General features: G+C 37.8%; 1 protein-coding gene across 6 annotated transcripts in view; it reads right to left on the bottom strand.

Moving 5' to 3' along the window:
* MEIS2 (Meis homeobox 2) overlaps positions 1-26,894 on the bottom strand; it is a 275,021-nt gene that overhangs the window by 246,312 nt on the left and 1,815 nt on the right. For all 6 annotated transcript variants that reach the window (XM_063117753.1, XM_063117751.1, XM_063117756.1 and 3 more), the window contains exons 3-7: positions 25,333-25,474; positions 24,621-24,671; positions 23,813-23,863; positions 22,787-22,936; positions 9,480-9,594 (exon numbers count right to left, since the gene is read on the bottom strand). In XM_063117753.1, the coding sequence (XP_062973823.1) occupies positions 9,480-9,594; positions 22,787-22,936; positions 23,813-23,863; positions 24,621-24,671; positions 25,333-25,474 (509 nt within the window). The remainder of the gene's footprint in view (positions 1-9,479; positions 9,595-22,786; positions 22,937-23,812; positions 23,864-24,620; positions 24,672-25,332; positions 25,475-26,894) is intronic.

The raw sequence follows: 26,894 nt of genomic DNA, 5'->3' as shown, positions 1-26,894 counted from the left end.
ATATTGTTTTAATGTTATGTTATTTTAAACAATCCGCTGCCTTGGGAGGATGGGTGTGAACTAAGGGAGTAAGATGTAAGTCTTAAAATGTATTATAATATTTTAAGAGCTCACTCACCTCTAAGCTTTAAATTCAATAAAAGATGGGAATCTGCAGTTTTCACCAGTATAATGACTAGAAAACTGTACAATAAATAAAAGAGATTTACTATGAAATTCTAGCCCCATTGAACTGCTTAATAGAGAGGGATATATACACAGTAACAAAAATAATGTCAAAAATAATTCACAATGTACTTTTTAATATATGAGGGTAAAAAGAAAAGGAGGGTGGGTGGATAATACATTGTTAATATCTTTTGCTCTGCTTGATCTAGGAACTTAATGGTTAATATGCATTCAGTGTGTGTAGTGTGAGCTCAGCAGTTACTGGGCCAACTGTCTCAGTATTTCTGGGAATTCTGCCTATTCACAGTGCAGAGATTGTTCAATTGCTGCAAAATGTACAAAATGAATTTTACAAAAATGAATTGCAAGGAAAGCCCCATTACAATGATTTTACAGCAAAGATGTCAACATCAATTTCTCTCTCATGCATAACTAATGATTAAAACAGCATATTCCATTTGCCTAAGACAATTTATTTCATATTGGCACATCAAAATATTGAAACACAAAGTTATCTTTGTCCTTTTTTATTCATTGCTGCTGAACCCACACTATTGTTCAAACCAGGAAAAAAAAAACTCAGAAAAATACAACAAGCTTGGCAAGGAATACTTAAACCAAAGGTTCATCAATATTTTCCAAGTTGTCAACATCTGAATTACAGCAATGAGAGGGAAATGTACATTTTGTAGGTGCTTTAAACATTGTGAGATGTTATCTTACTATAGCTCCTATCCACCATGCTAATAAAGATTATTCATCAACATACACAGGCTCTAAAAACTTTAAAAAGAAAAAGAAAAATTTGAATAAATAAAACTTGTTTTACTGATGTATCTTACTCAGCTAAAAATAAAGAATTTATCCTGATGCAGTAAGGGTATTGTAAATGTGTAAGGGGGTTTCTGCAGGTGAGTCCCTGCTTGGATGAGGTATGTACCCACAAAAGGGTAACAGATGTGTGGAACACCCAGGGATAGGCACTCCATGCCAATTGCTAGTTCAGTTCCATGCATCCATCCACTAATAAAATGGCAGCACCATCAACTTTGAGAAGACTGATCATTTCTTTGGGTGGGGATGAGGCAAAATTAATGTATTCTGTCCTCCTGCATCTTCCACCACCCCAAAGTGATCAGCACACTCAATGCTGACTATGCTGATCATCTAAATGGAATGAAAATCCAATGTGGTATAGTGGTTAGAGCGCTGGACTAGGAGTCGCGAAATCTGGGTTCTAATCCTCACTCGGCCATGGAAGCTCACTGGGTGTCTTGGGCCAGTCACAGACTCTCAGCCCAACCTACCTCACAGTGTTGTTGTTGTGAGGATAAAATGGAGAAGAGGAGGATTATGTACATTGCCTTGGGTTCCTTAGGGAGGAAAAAGGGTGGGATATAACTGTAATACATAAAAATAAAAAACTGTAGCTACAATCCAACATTTATTTCTTAGCATTCTTGATACCATACAAAAAGAAAAAGAAAAAGGTATCAGAACTTTTGGGCCTTAACAACAAAATACAGTTTCCATCAAGAAAACTCTCGCCTATCTGTACTAGTAATAGTTCGAATATAGATGATGGAGATATATATGCTGCCGAAATTTACGTAACAACATTCAGTGTTTAATTAAAAAGCATCAATGTAAAAATTACCTAATATTGTAAGGTATTCCCCCCACCCCACCCCAATCAGCTTTCATGCCCTAGCTAGATTTGGGCCTTAGCTAGACCTAAGGTTTATCCCTGGATCGTCCCGGGGTCATCCCTGTTCATGTAAATGACACACAGGGGATCCTGGGAGCAGGCAGGGATGACCCCTGGACGATCCCAGGATAAACCTTAGGTCTAGCTAAAGCCTTGGAAAATAGTCATTTTATATTTGCCTGCTGTGTTAACGCTGTTTGCATGACCAAGAAAACAACAGTTCTAGGTTTCCAAGTGCTACTTTAGTGGTGACTAGGTAGGCGTTGCAAGGCATATGCAAAGTACATACCCACATGCACATCTTTATCCTCATTGGTTGTGCGTTATCTAAGCCTACTTTCATGTGTGGATTTCCCTTGCTGAATCAGGGGAATTCTCTGCTTTCCCAACATGGTGTCTTTCTTGTTTTAGGGCAACTGATGCCATGTAAGACTTCTGTTGCAGAATGCAGGCAGAACAACTAGCCTCAGATGGATGGTTGTCAAAGGCTCAGTTCAGACAACATGGTAGTCAATTCAGTGTGAAAACTCCACTCAATGGTTGAGTTTTTAAAGAGGTACTCCCCACACAACATGTTCTAACACCATTGTTGTGTGGCTGTGGGCTACTGTGGAGTAAAATCCACTGCTATATTTGATTGACAGTTCCTTCACACACTCTCCTCCCCTGGTCCTCCTGATGGTATTCCAACAGCCATTGCTGAAAAAAACAATCCTGGCAGCAATCCTAGAGCAGCATTCACCACTTTTGCCAAGGAACTCTGTAGCCATTGGGAAAAGTCAACTCAACACAACAGAAAACTGCACAGAGCCCACCACACAACAGTTGTGCAGGAACTTTCCTCTGCACAGTGTGGATTTTCTGTGTGGAGTGTTGTTGTTTTTTTAAAAAAAATCTCCACCTTTGCATGGATCTTTCCCACCAGACAACACATTTCTCAACAGTGGTATAAAAACTCTACCTTGGAGTTCTAAAACCCACCACTAAGAAACGTGTCATCTGAGCTGAGCCAAAAAAAGAGTTTGTTAAGGGTTCTAAGATCCCAGCACCTCTTGGGATATGGCCTTCTGAATATAAAACTAGAATAAGATAAGCCATTTATAAAACCCTTGTCTTATTAAGTATAAAACAATGATTCCTTTGTAGTTTTGTATTGACCACGTGGTTAAAATGTTAAATAAGATTGATTTTATACTTATCAAGCATCATCCTACATATTCACTATCTAAAATACCCTATATAAAGTGATTATAGAAGATTGAAAAGTCTGTGAAAATCGTATCCATCACTATGGTATGGAACATCACAAGTTGTTAGTTTTTTTAAGCAGTGGTTTTTCAATGATATGTTTCACTTTATTTTATATAAAGTAAGGGAAACATAGTACCCCAGAAGACTTACAGATCCTTTCTCTGGACAAATGGCTGGATGATAAAGCTGCACATACCTTTTAAAGTGCTGATTAGGGGTTTACACATACACTGTCTGGCAAAACCCCAGAGTCCTTCTTTCTCTCCTCCCCTTCTCTCAGCCCCTTTCCTGCTATCTCTCTTGCCATAACTCAACTAACCCAACAGAACCAGTCAGTTTTAAATTTCAGTTGGGACCCCAGTGACCTGTTAATGAATCTACAGAGAGGAGGAAAAACTCACAGTGTTGAGTTATGCCTGGTGTTGCTAGCTGACTTGGAGTCAGAAATGCTTGAAGCGTTAACGTAATTGCAAGAATGTGAAAAATGAAGCGTTGGGCTCCTGAGCAAAGTGAAAGGTCAAAGCAAGCCTTACACAAAACAAGTCTCTGGAAGATGGCCTCATTAGACCATTAAATCAGCTTCTCCCCCCTTTTTCTTCTTCTTTTGTAAAATGTTTTAGTGTTTCATTTCTATTAATAGATTCAGTTAACCCTTCCTGTCTTTAAATAAATAAATACCAACAACAAAAGACAGCCAAGTATATTTACTTTTTGCTATTCACTAGAATAATAGTTTCTGACACAAATTTGCCTCAGTGGATCTGAACCACTGTTAATGTAGTAATTGCTTTGGAGCACACTAATACTTACTTTAGACTAGTACAGTACATACTGGACACTGGTACAGTATAGGTTAGTTTTCTCTTGTACAACCAAGATGACATGCTAAAAACAACACTGAGCCCAGCTAATAGAATTAGGATTATCTTTCACTGAACAGTGCTCCAGGGGTTTAACTCTTTCAGTGCCAGAATTTCAAATTACTCACTCATAATTTTGACTACATTAACACTTTTTAATGCTATCAACATGTCACACAGACCTTTTTGCAAGATACAAAACTCCCATTCATCCTCATCCTCTTCTCAGTTGGAGTGTTATGAATCAAAGCCTGAGGATTTACCCATTTTAGAAACAACAAGAATTTAGGCAGTAGCCTTTGTTGCATTCTCTTCCAAGCTGATCAAGTGCCAAGTATGCCTGCAAGCACACCAGAGTAGAAATGTATGGAGAATGACCCTTCCAAACGTTTTCCCTTTTATCTTCCAACAGCTTACCCATGGATAAATGCTGATACAGCAAAGATAACTATTACTGACTTCTATAAAGTGACTACAACAGGATATTTATGTACTGAGGTAAGATTGAAGAAGGCACCCTTTAATTCCCACGTAAAGCAGTTAACCAGAAAAGCAGCATGGTGAGGTAAGTAACTCTTGCCTAGTAGATTTGCCCAAATAAGTCACAATTCGGACAAAAACACTCCCTCCACAGCAGAGCCCAAAGGTGAACAATGGCCCAGGAATGGAAGTGGGAAGAGTTAGATAAAGCTTATAAGTTATTTATTACATTTATATCTCGCCTTTTTTCCTCCAAGGAACCCAAGGCGGCATACAGAATCCTCCTCCTCTCTATTTTATCCTCACAACAACAGCCCTGTGAGGTAGGTTGGGCTGAGAGCCTGTGACTGGCCCAAAGTCACCCAGTGGGTTTCCATGGCCGAGTGGGGACTAGAACCTGGATCTCCTGACTTCCAGTCCAACACTTTAGCCACTACACCGAACTGGCTCTTCCCAGGCCTTCACATTCTCTCAAAGTGCCTCAATTCTATTGCTTGGGAGGGTTTCCTGTAGCTGTTTGTCGGTATTTCCCCTTCCATAGGAAATGTTAAAGGCAAACTCAACATTTCCTGAGGAGGAAAGGGGACTGTGACCATTAAAAGACTTCACATAGAGTTTTACCTAACCACAGCATGAGTGTCAGCTTTTAAAAGTGCAGCCAGAATGTCAGTACTCACTTGGGAAACTAGCTCTTCAAAAAATGCATGACAGATATATGGAGATTGTTGCTCTACTAAATTAAGTAGCAGTGTAGGTGATTAACTGGACTTGTAAGTGCATACTGATTGGCTAAAGGTATCTGCTTATGAACACAATGTAAACACTGTTGAGCCATCTACAGGTCTGACCTTCGAGGCCTGTGAGAGCTTTAAAGAGACAGCAACACATCTTCTGAGACGGCTACTTTCAGAATGATATTTCCTACATTTAGGGTTCCTTGCTACCTATGGACCATGGCATTAGTGCTGTGAAAAAATGTATATCCATGACTTAGGAACTGGAGGGCTCCACCACTCCATGGCTATGAAAAACACAGTGTTGTTATTCACTACAGTTAGCACAAGATTTTGTGAAGGATTGCTTCATTATTAATTACTAATCATAGAATTGGTTTTTGTTGTTATGTAACAATGAGACTTTGTATGTATATATTTTGTAAACTGTTAGCTAATGATTACAATTAACTGATATTTTTTTACTTCTCTGATTGCTGTCACTGGTTACATGCTTGAGAGAACTCTTAGTAACTTGAATGAGATTTTGTTCGGGCACTATGATATAATCTAGCTACATCTAATACTCCAAATGAAAATGTGTACTGATAATAAAGCTACTAAAATAGGAATAAATATTATGACTGGGATCAAAGGAGCCCTTTTAGATTCATGTAAGAGTTTGTGCCCAGCCGGTGAGCTTCTTTTCCTTTCTGTAATAGGAATTCCTTGTGCTGCACTGGAAGATATTTGTGAAGCAGCCTTGAGTTTCTGGGCCAGTCTGTGAAGCTGTGCAGAAGTCTGTTGTTAAAAAGAGAGGATTCAGAAGCCCCTCTACGTGTGATGCTATAACACAGTTCTTTGGAACAGGCCATTGTGTCATAGCTTAATGGGCTACTATTAAGATACAAGAGTCTATGGCACAAAACAGTAAAAGTAACTGCAATTAAGTCCCAGTGAAAACAATGGGATTTAACTCTTAACTGTGTAACTACACAGGACATTTCCATGCATTATATAGCAGAAAACTCAGGTTTGCCACTGAGTATACACTCCAAAGGGAGCTACACCAAAGGTGGCTCTCTTCTGAGTGCACCTAAATGATACACATATCACAAAACATCTTTTTATCTTAGAAAAAAAGTATTGAGACATCTAAAAAACATACTATATGATACTAGTTTCAACCATACTTAAGATAAAACTATGTATTAGGTGGGAGTTCCATATTTAGTATGAGAAGAAGCTGTCTTACACAGAGTGTGACCTCTGGTCCATTTAGCTCAGTATTGCCCACACACTGGGGCTATTTGCACAACATATTCAGTTTGTGTGTGGCTGCCATTTTGAACATGCAATCTCTACTTGGGGGTTGTCATGTTGTGCAAACCCAGCAAGTGTGGCTTATGTGAGAGTTGAACAACCCTTTCATAATCCATGGTCTGTTTAACATCCCCTCCCAAATAACTCACAATTTCCAGATTTGTACAACATGACAACCCCTCCCACCGCAAGGAGGGATTGCATCTTCAATGTGGTGATTGCAACTTATCATGGGTTAAATAATCCATGACAAGCGGTGGCATGTTACCTGAACTTGGTCACTGACTCAGGACTGGTCACCTGAGCCCTTCTTGGACATGCCAGAGATTGAACATGGGACCTTTTGCATGCAAATTATAGGCTCCGCCCTCCCCTGACATATTTTTTCAGCGACAAAAACATCCATAGGGCCCCCGTTTTTGACAGAATCTATGGTGCAGAGACAGGAGGTAAAATTCTTTGCTCCTAAGCCATAGCCTAAATTCAAATTATTCCCCAAGAAGCTCTTAGCCACAGAGGAGATAAATCTCCCAATGGCTAACAGCAGCTTCATGGTGTGTGTGTGTTTGTGATTTGAATCAGGGCCATGGCATGGAGCAGGGAGATAAAGACACTCTACCTTCCATGGCCTAATGTACATCAAGCATGATATTGCATTATGAAAGCGGTATGAAAGAGGTATGTGTCAATGGGCCCCAACAGTTGTCAGTGCACTTCAATACCACTATAAAGCTGTAGTGTGACTCCTGCCTTTTATATGCCGCTTTCATAGTGGAATATCCTGCTTGGTGTAGATTAGGTGCATGTCATGGCCCAGATCCAAATCAGGATGACTGCAGCAGTTTTCATAACAGAAAAAGTTGTCAAGAATGCCAGGCAAGAATTCCAGGCAAAGGAATTCCAGGCAAAATTGCCCCTTACGCCTGGAACGCTCTTCCAGAACATTTGAGAACTACAAGTTCAATCGCAGCTTTTAAAGCTCAACTAAAAACTTTTCTTTTTCCTAAAGTTTTTAAAACTTGATGTTGTGCGGACTTTATACTGTTAGTTTTACCCTACCCTGTGCCTGCTTACCCTACCCTGTGCCTGTTGGCATTCTCTTCCCCTCCTTATTGTTTTACTATGATTTTATTAGATTGTAAGCCTATGCGGCAGGGCCTTGCTATTTACTGTTTTACTCTGTACAGCACCATGTACATTGATGATGCTATATAAATAAATAAGAAGAAGAAGAACACAATTGGACCCCTTCATTTCTGTGAATGCTCCCAAGTTGTGCCTCAAGGCTTAGAAAGATAGGTAAAGAAGCGCAGAGCATGTATTAATTGTTCAGAAGGAGTATTTATTTCTAATAGAATCAGCAGAATTATTAATCTAGTTTAATGATCAGAGAGTCCACGGCCATTATAAAATATATATACAGATCAATCACATAGATATGAGCCCATCCATTACAAGCAGGTATGAGCCATCTATCTAATTTTCAAAAGGAGCATCTGAAATTGAAATATTTTTTAACAAATAACTAAAAGCAGACCCACTGTTCTTCATATATAAGGGACAACCACACCCTATCTCCAAACATCTGAGGTTTCAGTTTTCATAGATCTGTACAACTGGTTTCCATATTACACTTTGCTAAAAAGAATCTACAAAACTATAAAAAACAGTAACTATGAAAACCATTTTGTGATATAATATACATGTCTATCAAAATTGAAAGGTGGTGTAAAATCCAATTTAAAATGTCTGCAAGGAAAGCAGGGTCAGAAGTTTAAAGATTTTTTCTCTGCTAGCTTAAATAGTTAAATATGAACACTTTTTGAAATATTACCCAAATGTGCAGAATGAATTGCACTGATGTCAATAGCCCTCTCTTAGGCTGCAATACCTAGGAGTAAGCCATGTTGAACTCAATGGGATTTACCTCTGCATAGACACGCATAAGATTGCGTGTTTAACCATATAGACAAATCCTACTCACTCAGGTAGCCTTCCTCAACTTGATGCCTCCAGATGTTTTTGGAGTTCAATTCCCATTAGTCCCAGTCTTAATGCCAAATGGTCAGGAATACTAGGAGTTATAATCCAAAAGATCTGTAAAGGAAGGCTGCTGTACTACGGAATGAAATATTGATTTTAGTGAGATTTGCAATGCAAGTTTATACATGTCTACTCAGAAGTAAACCCAGCTGAGTTCAATGGGACTTTCTCCCAGCTTAGCGTGTATAAGACTGCAGCCTTATTTCCAAGTTAGCTGGCTAAAGACTGGTCTGTAACTGGTGAGGAGCTTGACACAGCACCTTTGCCATACATCTCAATGCTAAATACATTACTTGAAATCAAATCTCATCAATTTAAATGGGACATACTAGAGGCATTAGGTAGCAATCCACAAGCCACTGACTGCAAAAGTGTACTGTTAACTTTAATGGGGATACTCTGAAATAAAATGCATTATGAATTATAACCCAGGCAATGATTGCATATGATTTTTTAAAATAATAATAATTCAGAGTTAAGAATTTATATTTGTTTCTTTTATGGCTTAAATCATTTAAACAGGCTACTGAGCCCTTTTTAAAAAGATGACAGTACAAATTAAATTTTCTATTTAGAGACCAGTATGAATCGCTGCATCACAGCTGGGGTGTACGTCTGCCATGATATTTACTTACACCACACAAAAAATAAACTGTAGATAACCAAATTTGTAAAGGAATTGGCGGAACTAATCAATTGTTATTGCACAGCTTGTTTAAAGATTAGATATTTAGCTTTGAAATAATAATAGTAAAATACAGCTAAGTAGGTTCAGAAAAGGAAACAAGTGTCTCCCTAAGTTACAGCTGATTACACTGCAAGTCTACCACTCTGTGTTTACACTAAGGCAGATGTACTGATATAATAAAAGACACTGAAGTTATTTTAGTCATGCCTACTTTGCACAGGGGGAAAAAAAGCTTGACCTTTTACCTTGCTCACTGCTGTTGTCTCCACTCTGGGAAGCATGGCCCCCACTGGAAGGCCCCGGTGTGCCTGCTGAGTGCGTTGAGGTTGCATCATCGTGGTCTCTCCAAGAGGAAGGATTCTGGTGTCAAGCGTGTCGGGTTTTTTGCCCCACAGTTATCATTCCAATAGCAAATCGAGAAGGGGAGGGGGGAAGCCAGAAAAAAAGTAGGCAAATTAGCATTCGCAAAAAAATCCAAAATGCAGACTATTTAGAGGCAGAGAACATACTAAGGCTGCAATTCTGTACCATTTATGTGGGGGTAAGACTTACTGAGTAGACACACAAAGGCTTATGCTATAACAGACCAATTCACACACTAATTCTAGATATGTTAAAGACAGATTTGAATGCAGTTCAATCCAAATTTAAGAATGTTTTGAATAACAGTTTGAGGTTTCTTTTTCTTAAAAGTAGCTCAAAATTTTTAGCATTTTAAAATACATTCAGCACCAATCTTTTTTGAATTCTTAATAACGAATGAGGAAAATGCTTGATAAAGTTTGAATATTTTAACCTTTACACTTCAATTTGAGGGTTCTGCAGTGCAATCCTATACATGTCTACTCAGCTCTACTTTCAATGGCATTTACTCCCAAGTAAACGATTGCAGCCTTAATCCTAGTAATTGCATAATAATTATTATAGGCATGAACAGCTACTTGCTACTGTCTCTGTTCTCTCTGGCTCCCAGTGCACTACCTTCAACTACCATTTTTCACATATTTGGAGAGAAATTAATTGATAACTATACATATAGAAAAATCTTGTTTCTTTCTACCATATGCTTGCACGCAAATAACATGTTAAACAAATACACAGGGGAGATGACAGATAATTTTAGCACATATATATGGCTTTCTAGATTGTTCAGAATAACCATTAGGTATATGTAACAATATTATTATTTCTACACTAAATATAATAACAGAGAATGCATGAGATAATAGTCATGGGAGATTTGGCAATACATGGCTAGCTCTGGCTTCTCCTACTGTAGTTCAGTCACATAACTCCTTGTTGTTTTTAATTGATTGAAGTATTGGTTTTCCTGGAGAGAAGAACTGCTGTTTTAAAAAGGTATATGAAGAAAACTGAAAGTTACAGCTAAGTGCTACTTTGCTAAGTGTATTCTCCTACTGATCCTCCTCCCCTTTCCTGATCATTTCCAATACCCTGCTGTTGCTTAAAGGAAAACAGGAATTCTACTGTACAGGAAAGGCTTTATCAGCACCACATGAAGGCAGGCAAGAGATGGAATTTCCTCTGGCAGAAAAGTAGTAAGAACACATGCGATAGATCAGACTTGGGGCTGGACCTGCATTACTTGTCACCTATATATGACAACTTAAATTAAACACATCCTAACAAGAAACATTTTTGTAAAATAATCTGTGCTCAGGAAAACAGCCCAAACCCCAAGCTATTCCAACATAAATAGAACACTTGATGATTTACTATAAGAGTGTATGTGTAGTAAATCATATACACACCACACACTATGAATCCTCATTACACCTGCCAGTATCTGTCAATTGTAAATCCATTAAAGTCAACAGAGTGGTCAGAATCACGCTGTGTCAATGCTCGCCCAAAATGTTTTTATTCCTAAGGTGGACAAGTCAAATGGCGTATCCCAGACAATATAAACAGAGATGTAGAAACGTCTACCTCTACAAACTAGCAATATATAATCTCCCAATATATTAAATTAACCACTTTTTCCCTTTTAACAGATGCCAATGTTGCATCCTGAGGCAAGTGCCTAATTGCATGGTTGGCATGGGGTTGTGAGTAGACACTACCTCAAGATATCATTTACATGATCACATTCTACAAACTAAACTGAATGGGCATTATCCTCCAGTCCATAACAACCAATGCAAAAAGTTCCAGTATTTTCCACTGAGCAATTCCTGAGTAACAGAAATGGCTAAAGATATACAGGCTGTGAATAATAACCATACAAAGCTCTCACTTAAGTCAGTGGGAGTATCTATGAAATACAATCAGATCTAGAATATATTTCAGCTGCAGTCCTAGACACACCTACCTGGGAGTAAGTCCCATTGAACTGTTAAAATACACAATTCATTCAAACCAGATCATACATTTTGCTTCTGTGAAGCATTTTCAGCATTACTGAAAATTTTCAGCATTATTAAATATCACAATAAAGCAATAACATATTATTGCTAATATCAGTAACTCAAATCAAACTACAGCAAGTTAATTATTATTCTCCCAGCAATATGCAAAAAATAATACCATCATGCTGCAAACTCAAGTAGATATAAAACAAAGCAAAAAAGGAAAAGTTGAAAGAGACCAAAAATACTATCTATCTACACATACACATATATACTATTATATATATATATATATATATATATATATATATATATATATGTTAATTAAATCAGCACTGGGGATGAGATTTCAGGGCAACTCATATGGAAATAAAATGCCATGATCAAGCAAGTTTCTGTGCCGTCTCGATTAAACGGATTGTGCCTATGAGCTTCTCTTTTTATCTCTGAGTTAGGAAACCACTCAAATAGCTTCAAGCTGAAGGCAAACAGCAGACAGGAGCACTTCAGCCCTCTGCAGCCTCTTAGCGTCAGCTGTTTGCCGGATGGTAATCAGATAAAGAGCTAGAAGAAATACATGAAAAGGGAAAGAAACAATAGCATGGCATGAGTTTAGTCCTCCAACATCATGCTGGAACCTACTTTTATAAAATCTAGTAATTGCAACATGTTCGCCTATGCTAAACTTTTCAGAGAGTATAACAAGTTATGTTAATTCTATGCACTGCAGGCTATCTTAAGCTTGCTGCTGTTAAAGCCCCTTACTTCACATATGAAAATTTCAATAATTAACCAGTAATACCTCAGCTACATTTTAAGGAAAATGTCAACCAAAACCTATCATGGAGTATTTAAAAAACCAGGCCAGTCTTTGTATTTTTAAATCATAAATGCTTTGGGATGGATCACTGAGTGAGATTTCCTGCAGATGAAAACACTTGGTCTCTTCACCAGCCTGTATTGTACTTCACCTCAGTTGTCAATTCTAGGACAGGTTAGAATGGTTTAAATATTATGTATTGGTTTTATTACAGTTTTCTTGAGAATGATAATCTGGCACCATTTTCTTGGAAGATAAAATAGAAGAGATGTTCCCAAAGATACATAGTTGGATCCAGATTTCGATCAACTGCACTGATGGAAGTAGACTTCTCACCCCCTCCTTCCCAGGGAAGCCCCTCCATTTCCCTGAAAATGCTACACAGAGAGTCAGGCTGTATGGGGTGAGATGTAGTGTTGGAAAAGAGATCCCCCACGAACTGGGTGTAGGGATGCTCCACAAGTGGAATCCTCCTTCTCAGTGAATTCTCGTTTCTCTCTCTGAAGGCAGATATGAACATAAGAAAATAAGAACAATGCTGGATCAGACCAAGGGTCCATCAGGTTCAGCATTCTGTTCACACAGTGGACAACCAGCTGCCTGTGGGAAACCTACAAGTAGGACATCAATGCAATTGCACCCTCCTGATCATATTCCCTGCCAATTGGACTACACAGACATACTTACACAGCTTTTGGAGGTAGTATATTTTCAAAATGACTAGTAGCCATGATAGCCTTACCCTCTGTAATTTGTCCAATCCTATTTTAAAGACGTCCAAACTGGTGATCACCACTAGTGATCAGTCATCATTGTGTGCTAGGGAATTCCATAATTTAACTATGCTCTTAGTCAAGAAGTACTTTATTTTATCTGTCTTGAACCAGATCCAAGATCCAACACACAATACCTATGGGAGAGATTAAAAACAGGGAACCAACTACTCCTTGGAACTCTAAAAGCATGGATATGACACCATATTGTACTTATTTTATTTTGGAATATATCTTCTTGTAGTTCAACTACTTTCCCCCATAGAAACACCACAGCTGCATGTCCTATCATATTCAGTCATTCATGAGTATTGCAATCAAAGTGGCAACCAAATACAAAATTCGGGAGTATGACTTATGAAGAATATACTCACTTAATTCATTATATATATTAGAATGTAATCCAGAGCAAGTGGGAGTTTCCACTTCGTGTGCTTTACATTGTACTTATGCCATCTCTAAGATATTTATAACGAGATATGGCCATGGCTATAAAAATTACCGCATGTCTTTTTAGTTTTTAGATAAAATAATGTTCAGGTTACAAAGACTTCATAGATGAAATAAAACAATTTTGTCCTGTTTTGTGTTTTATCATGATTTCAGGTCAACTAGGGGAGTTCCTCTTGATTATTCCACCTGTAATCAAGTTTACACAAAAAATAAAATAAAAAATACACAGGCTGCAATCCTACAAATAGATAGAAAAAGAGTGTCACAAGTCCCAGCATGCCCCAGCCAGCATGGTGCCCATATAACTATTCTCTAGGGATATGGATATGGATGAAATCCTATCGTTCTGGAGACAGGAGCCTAAATTCACATTCATTTTTTTAAAATGTTGCATTTAAATTTTCAGGGATTTGGATGGTTCAACATGTATCCATATCATGACACTGCACATACTGTTTGAACACACTTTTTGAAAATTACTCAAAAACGTGTTTTGTCTCAGAGTTTATTCTTATAATTATTTGAGAACATGGCTGCTGCATTTTTCAATCAGCCTGTGCTGCCTTCCAGTTGTGTCAGCCCATGGGAAGTTGCTCATGCTTAGATAGAATCAAGTTTTCATATGCCACCACAAGCATTCAAAAAATTATATTGCAGAGATGTGCAAAAAGCCCAGCTAAATTCAGCTTGCAACGTCAGCATGTATACATTTCAAATGGGTCATGTGAGCTGGAAGATAGCATAAGGTGGCAATGAGAGAAATCATAGGGTTGAACACTTGTGTCTAAACTGAGGACATGTTCTCACATGTCCTCCCATTCAGAAGACAATTTTATCATATGCAAATCCACTGAAAAGGTAAACCCATATTGGTTCCAACCCACAAAAACCATAATATTTAGCCCTAAGTATCTTTTCAAAATATGGGCAGACATTTTATTGAGTCTATTGATGCTTACGTATATTAGTGGTAGAGATGTTAACTAGAGTGACCATATGGAAAAGAGGACAGGGCTCCTGTATCTTAAACATTCAAAAGGGAATTTCAGCAGGTGTCATATGTATGCATGCAGAACCTGATGAAATTCCCTCTTCATCACAACAATTAAAGCTGCAGGAGCAATACTAGAGTGACCAGATACAAAAGAGGGCAGGGCTCCTGCAGCTTTAACTGTTGCGATAAAGAGGGAATTTCACCAGGTGCAGTATGCATACAAATGACACCTGATGAAATGCCCTTTTCGTATGGTCACCCTATGTTAACAAGTATTTTGTTTTGTTTTGGGGTTGAGTTTAATATTTGCTTTTAAATTATCTACTATTTGCTTTTTAATTGCTGCCCACCCTGTGCTCTAGAAATGGGGCAGGCCAGGAAAAGAAATAAATGCATGAATTACATGCAAATACAACTGATTCCTTAACTTTGCATACACTACTACCGCAAATATATAAACAGTAAGGTATATGAAGAGGCTGTATTTAATCACCAGCTAAAGTGCCATGTACCATGGAAGGCAGAGTGCACATGTATCTATTCCCAGTAGTTTTAATAATTGGGAGTCAAATATGGCGCTCCTCTTGCTCTTACCTAATTGTGTTAAAGAGCAGTGTTACCAGGAGAAAAGCAGTGAATACTGAGTAGCGCACAACAGAAAGAGATGGAAAATAGATACAAGAAGCTAGGTCTCCTGGGGCAGTATTTTCTATTTGCTGGGCTACAGACTCACAGCTGATAATGCAAGTTGTAATTAATATAAAAGCAGGAGACAATATGGGGAAGGCTTGTACTAGCAGGGCCACAGGAGATCACTCTGCAGCTATCCACTGTTTCTCATTTATGCACACAGCCTTCCACAGAAACACAATTTTGTCAGTGTTTTTTCCCTTGAAAGTTAAAAAAAATTGATTTAGCACTATCATTGAATTTTGCTAAATCTAGAGAAGAGCATGGAAAGGATAAGGGTCTCTAGATATATGAAGTAAATCTGCTGTGTTACTGTTTTGCTGCTATTACAAACCTAGTGGAACTTTTAAGTGTTCTAAGTAGTACAGTGTGTGTGTGTGTGTGTGTGTGTGTGTTTAAAAGGAATTATTTTCCAAAGCATAGCTGCTTCAGAACAACCTTTCGTTAAAATGCCATAGAAGTATGTGATTGTTTATGCACCTGAGTACTGGTCACTCATCTTGTACTGTGCCAAAGATAGAGGTTTAACAAGCCTCAAACTTCTGTGTAAATGACAGCTTACACAGATACAGATGGATTAACTGTGCATTCCTTATGCAACCAAAACTTCCACTAGGCCACATCACTTTAATTAAGCAAGGGACCCCTCTGGGACTGATTCTGATCTCGTCCTGCTTTTATAATGGTACAACTCAATTTACTATAATGAAGTTACTTACTCATATTTCACAATGATATTTATTACTTATTTATTTATTACATTTTTATACCGCCCAATAGCCAAAGCTCCTGGGCAGTTCACAAAAATATGTGCAAAATAATAATAATAATAATAATAATAATAATAATAATAATAATAATAATAATATCTATGACACATGCTGGTGAGTAAAATGAAGAAGATAGAATCCATTGACTATGGCCTTAGCTAGACCTAAGGTTTATCCCGGGATTTTCCTGGGGTCATCCCTGTTCATGTAAATGCCACACAGGGGATCCCGGGAACAGGCAGGGATAACCCCGGGATCCCGGGATAAACCTTAGGTCTAGCTAAGGCCTAAGATAGCCATTCTAAGTCTATACAAAAGTCAGAAACAGGCTCTCCCCATACATACTAAATACATAAAACATCCTGTTTCATAATATAGAGATAGGAACTTCCACCTCTGGATTCCTATTAAGAAGATGTATAATACATCTTGTGCACTGGATTGAATGTAGTTCTTATAAATCAGTTTCACATATGCAAGCATGGAAAATTTGGCATGGCACGATGGCTATAGACCAAATCCATCTCATTTCATCTCATCTCATTTCATCTAATCTATGGCATAGCCATAAAGTAGATGAAATCTTAAGTCATCCAAGTAGTAGAGTGGCAACCATATAAACTACATAAGTTACTATGACACTCAAGATTTGGTCCTATATACTAGCACATTACAAGACACAATAGATTGTACCAGATGGTAACATATTCTATACTCAAGCCACCGCAATGTAAAATAGTTCAATATATGAAATTTCAAAGCTGGCTAGGGTGAATAGCAGCATATATAAAGGAACTTCAATAAGTAAATGGAGCATGAAGATCTAATTTGGCTGTATATGTATAATAATAATAGTAGCACAAGTATACACACATACACACCTAAATACTCTAATTTGTGTTTAGAAATGATGTGCATATTAAGAAGAAGATTCTGCAGAACTGGTTTGCTTTTATTTAATTAATAAGAATCAGCAACAACAACAACAACGCAATTTGACAAAATGTCTATCCTTAAAATTACATTATAAGATTCAATAAAAATGATGAATGCTGTACACAGCATTGCAAAAATAATATAACAAACAAGGCTTTTTGTGAAGGAGAGTAACTTGATTATTTTTACATGCCCTCCCCATCCAACAAAAGATTTTAAAATGATTTTGAATTGCTCATTACATAGATTTCTCGCTATAGTTACGTTTTTACATCATACATAAATCTCTTGCGCATTTTATATTCTGACTAAACTTTTAATGTAATATGTAAACCACCTGTTGGTACAAAAATTAATGGAAGCAGCCTCTTTTTATCTCTATCTAGCAATTTTTCTTAGGCACAGAGTTTATGACCCTTACATTCTTATCATGTAATATTGTGAAGAGAACTTATAATCCTAGAGAGCCCTGTTCACATCATAAAATAGTACAAGCCAAAAAAGAAAATAAAAAAGACTAAACAAAAACGGAAATGAAGACCAATATAAATGCCTGTTTGACTTTAGTTAAATTAACAATACCTTACCCAAAAAGGCAATTTGGACACCACAGGGGAAATCTTGACTACATTTAAGACAGTGACTAACTTCTCAATTATATAGTTGGAGCCAAAATGTGAAAGAGCAGTACTATTATGTCAAATATAATGAATACAATGGATATTAACAAAAATTTCAATAATCAACTGACATTTCTACAAAGGCCATCAGAAAAGGTGTCAGCTATCAAATCTGTTATTCCCTGGTAGGGCTAAAACCCTCTGGTATGACATATGCTAAAGCTTGTAACTTTACAAGCATCAAACCACAAACTATGGAATTTAGCGACATATTACTATTACTGTGATGGCAGATTACTTTCCTTTTTCATATTTTACACAGTATGACCACTAGAAAATAACATGGTCACACTCCTGGAACCACCTACTCTTAAGCAGCCCTACTGAAATTGATATTATATTCAAGAAATCTCCCTTTTTACCCCAAGGGTCTGTAATGGTATGGTAAATATCACTGCAACCATGGGGTACCTGTTTCACACAAACTGCCTGCCACACAAAGAAAAATCCATACATGTAGGTAGCTATATGTGTGAATTGGTATTCAATCCTAAACCCTACAAAAGGTCTTTATGAACTGATTTTGCATTCCTGCCAAGTCTAAAATTCCACAGAATTTGTGGTCCATTGAGAATAAAGACTTTTAAAGTAAATTGCTACTCACTTCTTAGTTAACAAAAGAAGTAAAGACAAAACAGAAACCAGAAAAATGCTATGCAGCTCTATGATTTATTTTGACACAATCCTGTTTACAGGATATTGTAAATCTGTGTGCAGTGTTTTAGGGAAATAGGTAACATTGCTCATAGTTATATGGCATTAATGAATGTAAAAGGTTCTTTTTAAACAGAAGAAAGTGCACATTAGCATCTTTCTTATATTTACAAATGACATAGCTGAGTATAGTTCAAATGTGAAAGCAGTTTCACACATTACAGAGCAACTAACTCAGAAAGTGAACACTTGGGCCGTAGCTAGACCTAAGGTTTATACCAGGATCATCCTGGGTTCATCCCTGCCTGAGCTCTGGATGCCCTGTGTGGCACGTAGATGAACAGGTTTGACTCCAGGACAATCCTGGGATAAACCTTAGGTCTAGCTACGGCCTTAGTGAGAACAGTGGCCAGTTTTGGCTCTCTATGGGTATTTTCAGAGACCTACTTGAGACATTCACTCTTTACATTTCTATGCTTCATTTTTGCCTAAAAATATAACATATGAACTGGTGCTCATAGTCTTAGAAAGCCACTCTCATTCATATGTAATATGGCGATAATGTAACCTACCTTATAGGTCTAGTGTAAGGATTACTGCATAACCATTATGATGTTCTTTGAGCACTCAGAAAAGCTGCTACATAAATTCTACGTACTATTACATAGAATAATAATGTGGATTAATATTTCCAAAATTCTGTTCATTAATATTTATCCTATAGTCATATATACTGGAACAGCTCAAGCGGAATGAGGCCCAACTAATCTGTGTTCTAGACAGGAAAGTCCATGATGAAATAACACAATTTAAAATGAGATACAGTCCAGAGGAAAGATTGTTATGTCCTTACTCAAAACCAGTTATGAAAAATATCGAAATAAACTACAGTACTGTCAGTAGTTACATGCATGTAAAACCCCTTGACATCAGTAGGACATCAATGAAATTTATTTTGTGTAAACATGAAACTATACATAAAGACTCAAAACTGTTAGCTGCTCTTAAAATAACTAGAAAATGTATTTAAAACTATATGAGTTATGGTTAACCTAAATAGAAGGTGGAGTGCTAGGAGCATATATTGGGCTATATATGTATAGATGAGACAGTGACAAATTGCCATTCCTAAGAAGCACAACCTGAACTGTAGCTAGAATAGTTTTTCAGCTGGTCTGGTCCAGCCAGGGCATGGTTGTAATTACCTTCTACGCATCTACAGCTAATACCTTAGTGCAATAAAAATATATGAGGGTGTTAAAATTCTAATGCTAATTATGGGCTGTTATATTTACTAAATACAGCACAGTATATAACTAAAGTTGTAGTTTTCCACTAGCAAGCAGTATCTATTTGATTTACAAAGTTCCTGCCCAACTTACCCTTATTATATTATATAAGAGTTAATGGTATAATAAAATTAAATTCAATATATGCATTTATTGCCATCAACTATAGCAGAACTGTCTGGCTTTTCTAGTAAAGCTATTGCTTTTGCAGAGACCAAGCCTTTTTCTCTTACCCAATTAAGTTAGATAAATATCACAGCAGTATAGTCCCATAAAGAAATATACAGTATTTGAGTATTAGAACTCCTACTGTAAAAATTAGCTACTCTCGCATTTCTTCAGTTACTTTGCTTCTGATATATTTTCAAGCTATGTAAAAATATTACACTGAGAGCCACATTAGTATCTAATATACTTCTGCTACCATTGCTGCCACTTCTGTAGACCTAGACCCATAAACATTCACAAGTACACTGAGCAGAGGTATAGAGATTTGGGTATGTCAAGTATCTGTCATAAACTGTCATCTCCACAAGAGAAGTCCTGGCACAGAACAAATTAAAAGTACACTTCTTTTTAAAGCTGTCATTAATTCCTAGCCAATCACTTGAAATATTCGCAGCATTTCAAATGCAGATAAAACGCTGAGAAGGACCCATGGATCAGAACACTGGGCCAAGAGATAAAACAGAGGAAACAACATGCTGTCTCTGTCCTTCTGAAGTGGTTCATCATCACCCCTGCACCAACTTTCACCAAATGAGATTTAGCCTGGGGCTATATTTTAAATATGCATATCAAAGCAAATCAAGGGGAAAAACTTGAGTATCAAACTGAAGAGGTTTTCATGTTTAACCATTCTAATTGTCAGGTAGACATTCACAAATGAATCATTTCATTTTAGTCTCTGCATCTGGATATTAAAATTGCAAAAGGCATAATTACTGCTGAATATTATTAAAGTATTGTGATATACAGACAATCCAAACTGAACTACTTATATAAACTGATATCTGTATCTACATCATCTACATCTATATCATGCAGATATATATCTATAACTTGTAAGTTATTTGTTGGATTGGGATGTTAACACATATGTCTAATAAAACACAATTCCTGAAACGCAACTATGTGATACAACTCTCCATTTCCCAGTTGGTGTTCTTGTTGCACAAATTATTACTTCCTTTCAAAATAAGTAGCAGGGGGCTAAAGTAAAAATGTTATAGCTCAGAAGTCCAAAAACTAAAAGGCTTTAAATTATATGAAGCAGTAAACCCTAACAGGTGTAAAGTACATATATTGTCACATTTCCTTTAGTTTCAGGGCTAAAAGAGACAAGAAAATATTATTTTTCAAGAAGACAGTTATAAAATTACAAACTGCTAGCCCCCGAAACCTGGCCCTATCATGGTGGGTAAATCTGAATATTATAATAGAGCACTTCAAATTGGCTTTAACATTCACTGTCTGCCGGAACCCTAAACAGGCTAGTTTATCTAATCTCCTCAATATAAACATCAGCATGCTCCATTTCTACACTTCCACGTGAAACAAACTCTTATAATGAAACTACTCTGGGAATACATGCATTTTTCCCTTTTTCAGTGTTTTGTACAATAGATGCTGATCTTTCAGGATACCTGTCATTTCATATTCTTTTCTAATGGCCCCATAAACTTATATGCACACTAATTTAAGGTTTTGAAATGTTTTTAAGAAATATTTTTGAAACAGTTGTCATACAGATGACATAACAAAACAAGAAAAGTTTCAGTATCTTCAGGTTACATTTTTTTAATTAAGAGGAATATTTATAAAATACAAAATATCATGAAAATTTAGGCCTGCAATGATTTCAAAAAAAGTGCAGGCTAACTTTAAAATACAATTGTTAGCTATCACCTCTTTCCTTTTAAAAAGGAAATAATGTTATATAACTTATATAGGCCAAATTGAGGTGCTTTTAATTTTTACTGCTGCTGCTATGTAAATAGTCTTGTAAATAAATGTAATACACAGCAAAGGCAAATATTAAAAACTTGATAACATGTTTTCAAAAACTGAGGAAAAAGCAAACTAACAGGAAACTGACTCTTAACCTTTAGATCTATTTTTCATGACATATTAAAGAGTATTTCTGGATGCCTGTGTATAGCATAAAAATCTCTGTATTCTACATGTTAAATCATATTCCTTCTTTGATTTGTTTTACGAGCTCAAAACAAAACCTAAGTAAACTCTCCCAGCCCCCACATTCCTGCAAATAAGCTATTGTTCACACTTAAAACATAATTATTCAACCACCACCACCCTGCACTGTATTTTTCTTCCCTTAGTTAAGTAACTTATCAGTGTACATACCTAAGTCACATTTTCATAAACCTTTCTCTGAAGCATACTAACAACTCATGTAGAAACTCCACTCCCAGCCACACAGTTTTACTTGTGCACATTCAACAAAAACAACGTATGCAGCGACTACTAAAGTGTTAAAACCAACCGCTAACCTGTAGTTACTCAATCATAATTCTCATCAGCTTCCGTAATACATTGTTAATAATTGGCTCATCAAGGTTATTGCAATTTATTATGAAGATGCTTCAGGCACTTGGCAATAAGTCCATATTCTAACAATAAGTTGCAACAGAAAAAAGCACTGGAAACTATAACTTCCTTTTAATGCAGTATACAATTGCCAATAATACCTAGGACTTGCCATCTAGATAGGGAGTAAAGAAATCAACAAACTTTTTACTAAACTGAATCACTTCTATTTTCCTAACCCCTTTCTGTTAACATTGATCACAAGAATCTCAAAGCAGAAAAAGGCTGAATATTCCTTTTACACAATTTGCCAAGTCTTCCATTTACCCAGATCATAAACTTTTTAATCCATAAATTAACATTCTCAATAACTGAATGCAAAGAAAAACTGCCCCCCAAGCCAAAATCCTGTATAAAAAAAAAATCTTTAAAATATCCTACTGATAACAAAGGATGTTTTAAAGAAGATAATTATAAAATGAGTAGGGGGCAAGTAGAAAAAATCCTTAAGTAACAACAATGCAGGGATCTACTAAGTGGGTGAGAAGCTTCACAAATTATCAAAATGACTTACATGGTCAGCTAAATTTGTAGATGATCCTGAGAGTTCTTCATGGTCAGATTTGGAGCTCCCATCTCTTTCATCAATAACTAGATCTATGGGCATTTTGCCTTTCAAACAGCTAATGTACCGGTGGCAGAAATTATCACACAACTCATGAACCTGGATATAATGTTTAAATAAAAGGAAAGAAAAAGAGAATTAAGGGGGGAGGAAAGCAGGGGAGGCAAAAATATCAGATTGCAACTTGAGAGGGTTTTTTCCAGTTGCAGAAGAAATACTGTGATCTATTCCAAGAGTAACTCTAATTAAGGGGCATAATAGTTGAAGGCAAGGAAACAATAGAGAAATTGTTACAGCACATATTATTCCCCAGAGACTTGACTGAGCAACAAGTTAGAAAGAGAAGTGTGTGTGTGTGTGAGGGGGGGGGGGGGAGAGACTGAGCTTGAGCCTACTCTATAGATAGAAGAAAATCCGATTTGTGGATAATATAAGAAGCACTGAAATCTGGACCAAGGTAAATATAATCCAGAAGCATAGGCAGTTCGGCCAGAAACAGTAAAGGAAAGGGTTGAGACAGAACAGCATACATTTCGAAACTTCTATAGGAACTAGGGAGAGATTTTTATCACAAAATCATTTCCTTGTAGCACCTTAACCATTCTATAGGAACTGTGAGTCTCTCCGTAATCTTAATGCAGATAATGGGAGCATCAGAGCTATATTGAATGAGAGGATTTTAAATTTTAAAATACTATCACAGATTGAAGAAAATTGCTAGAGGGGTGGAATACTGATAAGAGGAGGGATCCAATTGATTGGGAAAGGGGGACCTATTTGAAAGGAAATAATAGAGAAGTTCCGGAAAAGGGGGTGGGTATAGAGAGGAGGAGGAGGAGGAAGGCAGTGGTTGTTTGGTAGAGTGTCACCCGGCGTTTTGTGCTGCTAGTTACAGTGTCCAGCTGAGCTTCCGTGAAGGTTTTTTTGGTTGGGGGGGGGAGAATAAAGAGAGGAGGGAGTGCCCCTTGCTCTTACCTTTTCTAATTCCAAAAGGTGAAACCTTAAGACTTGTATTGCTTGGATCATCTGAAAGAAAATTGGGAGCAAAGGAGTTGTCATTTGGGAGAGGGAATAAACCAGGCAGGGAGCGGCGCATTGTCAGGGCGCACCCTCATTATCCAGGATTTTAGCTCATTGGACACGCTTGGGCAATTTTGATCATCAACTTTAACCTAAAGCACTTGATTTTAAAAAACAACAACACAAAAAACCCTCTCTCCCTCGCTCTCTCATACACACACTTAAAGAGAAACACAGATAAGTGGTTTACAGAGATGTCCTCCCCAAGTGGTTTATAAAAGTCCACAAAGCAACCAAATAGCTAAACATCCACTCCCCACTCTGCCAGCTTTTAGAAAACAAGAAAAGAAGGTGAAATGTTCCAGGTCAATGGTGTGCCTTCACCTCTTTTTAAAGTGGATTTCTAACACTTTTAATATTGAAATTAGCCACATTAGCAAAAGAATCTCGTTGGGCAGTTCCAAACTGTCTCTCTTCTAAAGTCATGATTTCCTTCCCTTTTCTTCCCAGGGCTTAAACCCAGCTTTGCAATGCATTGGGGCTCAAGTGTTTGTTGTCGTTTTCCATGTTAAGAACTGGAGTTCTTTGAAGCCCCTGGATAAAGATAATTTCTGCTTTCCCGAGTTCCTGAGTGTCACATTCTATAAGCATCTCTCTCCTCCAACCCCTTTTTATACCTTGTTTTCAAAAGAGAGCAAGCAAGTGAGGTCTCTCAGAGAATGGGGCAAAATGCAAAATGGGGGTTTGAGGGAAAGAACCTTACCAAATTATCCAACTCTGGGTTTGAAGAAAAAAGTGGTTTTTCTGCCCGCACCTACATGAAGAAGTAGGAGAAGGAAAGAAATCAGTGCATATTTCAGCTGACTCTAAAACCCTATTTGACCCCTGCTGCACCGCTGTCCAAATTGAATAAAGGATAGAAATATGTGAACTAGTTGCAAGCCAGTTTAACTATGAGTTTAAATATGACTGCACTGCCCCAAACTGTGGGGCGTGCTACAAACTGCAGGCCACTCAGTATAGGCATCTCTGTTTCTGTCCCACACAACCCGCTCACCCTACCCACCTCCATTTTAATTGAGGGTTGAGGAAGGACTTAAAACCTTTCTAGAATGTTATTCCCCTCCCCAACATCCCCTCTAACAATACCCCCTTTCCTGTTAGCTAGGAGTGACCAATGAAAGTCTCCCAGTGTCCACTGTAGAGAGAAGGAAAGAGAAAGGGGGGAGGGGGGGTTGGTGGGAAAGATATTATGTGGCCAGTTTGGCGAGGACATTTTCCACACAAACACACCATGTTAAATAAGCACACGCACACATTCCGTTTCTCCCTCAACTGGAATGGAAACATGAAAGTTGCATTGGCTTGAGGCAGGGGAAGGTGAGAGAGGTCTTTGGGGGGATGTTTGCGTGAGGTGTTGCACGCCCAGGGTGGAGGAAGGGTGGTTGGGAAAGGCATGTTAAAAAGCGCTCGACCTGTTTGGCGAAGACGGCGATGTCCTCATTGAAGGAGTCTGACGAGCAGACATCTCCGCCGGCCACCCCAGGCTCTCGGGGAGTGCAGGTCGCCAGCTCGCACTTCTCAAAGACCAAAGCTAACAGGGGGAACAACGGGTGCCTGCCGGGCAGTGACACACAAAGAAAGGGAGGGGGGAAGGGGGAGTTAAGAGAAGAAGAGGGGAGGGGGGGGAAGTCTGATCAACAAGTATTTTTTTTCTGTCAAAACAACAACAAAACCTATCCACTTTCATGCAGCCTTACACGCTTCAACCTTTCCATGAAGAAGAAGAAGAAGAAGAAGAAGAAGAAGAAGAAGAAGAAGAAGAAGAAGAAGAAGAAGAAGAAGAAGAAGAAGAGGTGGTGGTAGGCACTGGAAAGCGAGACCAAGAGGAAAGAGAACAACAATGACACACTCATACACATCCCCTCACAAAAAATTAAAAGCAAGCTACATTCCTGCCTCACAAACCTATAAGCCAACACACATACACTCAGGCAGGCTCAGCTAGGAAGTTTTCGCAGCTTTGTAAATTACTAGGACACCAGGAGAACCCCAGTCCCTGCCCCACAAGCTGCAACCCTAAAAGGAAGACTTTACACTTGCACAAACTGTTTAAATTGCTTAAGATTTTGCTGAAAGTTAGCAGCAGCAAAATGTATGTATGTGTGTGTTGGGGGGGAGGGAATGGCATGCCAGTAAAGTTTCTCAAGGATGAAGAAGTGCACCCACATGAAATATTAACTGCCCTGTCATAAATAAGATGGAGAATATATGTATATTAAATAATAATAATTTCCCCCTATTGTCCGAGTAGGCACTGGGGGTGAGGGTGAGGGAGGGGATAGGATGATGTGTGTGTGAGAGCAGTAAATGTGCTTTTCTCTGTTTTCCTTCTTCATCGTTGCTCAAGGGGTTATGATACAAGGGCTACCAGACCCGGCTTTACAGAAATGTAATAATCACCCAAACAAAAGTGTAGTGAAGGGAGTTGCGTTTTCCCAACTACAGTGCTTGGGTTTGTTTTATTGTGGATGTCAACAGCTCTCCCTCTTTCCCCGAATTTATATTTGCCCATTGCCCTATCATCTTATCTTTTAATAACTCTGCATTTACGGATTAACGAGTGAAATAACAAGCAACTAGTACCCGTTGGTTTCAGTACAACTTACTTCTGTGTAAATGTGCCTGGTCAACTAGGCTTACTCCCCAATTCTGAATAACTGAAATTCAACCATTACAAATGAATTTACTTTTAAGTAAGTATGCTTAAGATTTGTGGGCCTGAAGTCTACGGCAGCAGGGTAATGCTGCTTTAACTAAAATGGAATGCAGTTCTAGTTTACTCCTTTTGCCACAACTCACGCCCATCCAAAATGTAAGTATCCTCCATAGATTTCTCTATTGTACTTCCCCATGTAGCATGGCTACTAAATCAACTTCAAGTACACTTATCGCTTAAACACACACACACACACACACACACACACAGAAGTAGTACAGATATATAATGACAAATTACATGCGTCCTCCAGAAACC

This window comes from Elgaria multicarinata, chromosome 2 (assembly GCF_023053635.1).
Source record: "Elgaria multicarinata webbii isolate HBS135686 ecotype San Diego chromosome 2, rElgMul1.1.pri, whole genome shotgun sequence".
NCBI lineage: Eukaryota > Metazoa > Chordata > Lepidosauria > Squamata > Anguidae > Elgaria > Elgaria multicarinata.
Note: the sequence above shows the minus strand (reverse complement) of the source record. Positions and strands in the feature narration are given on the sequence as shown.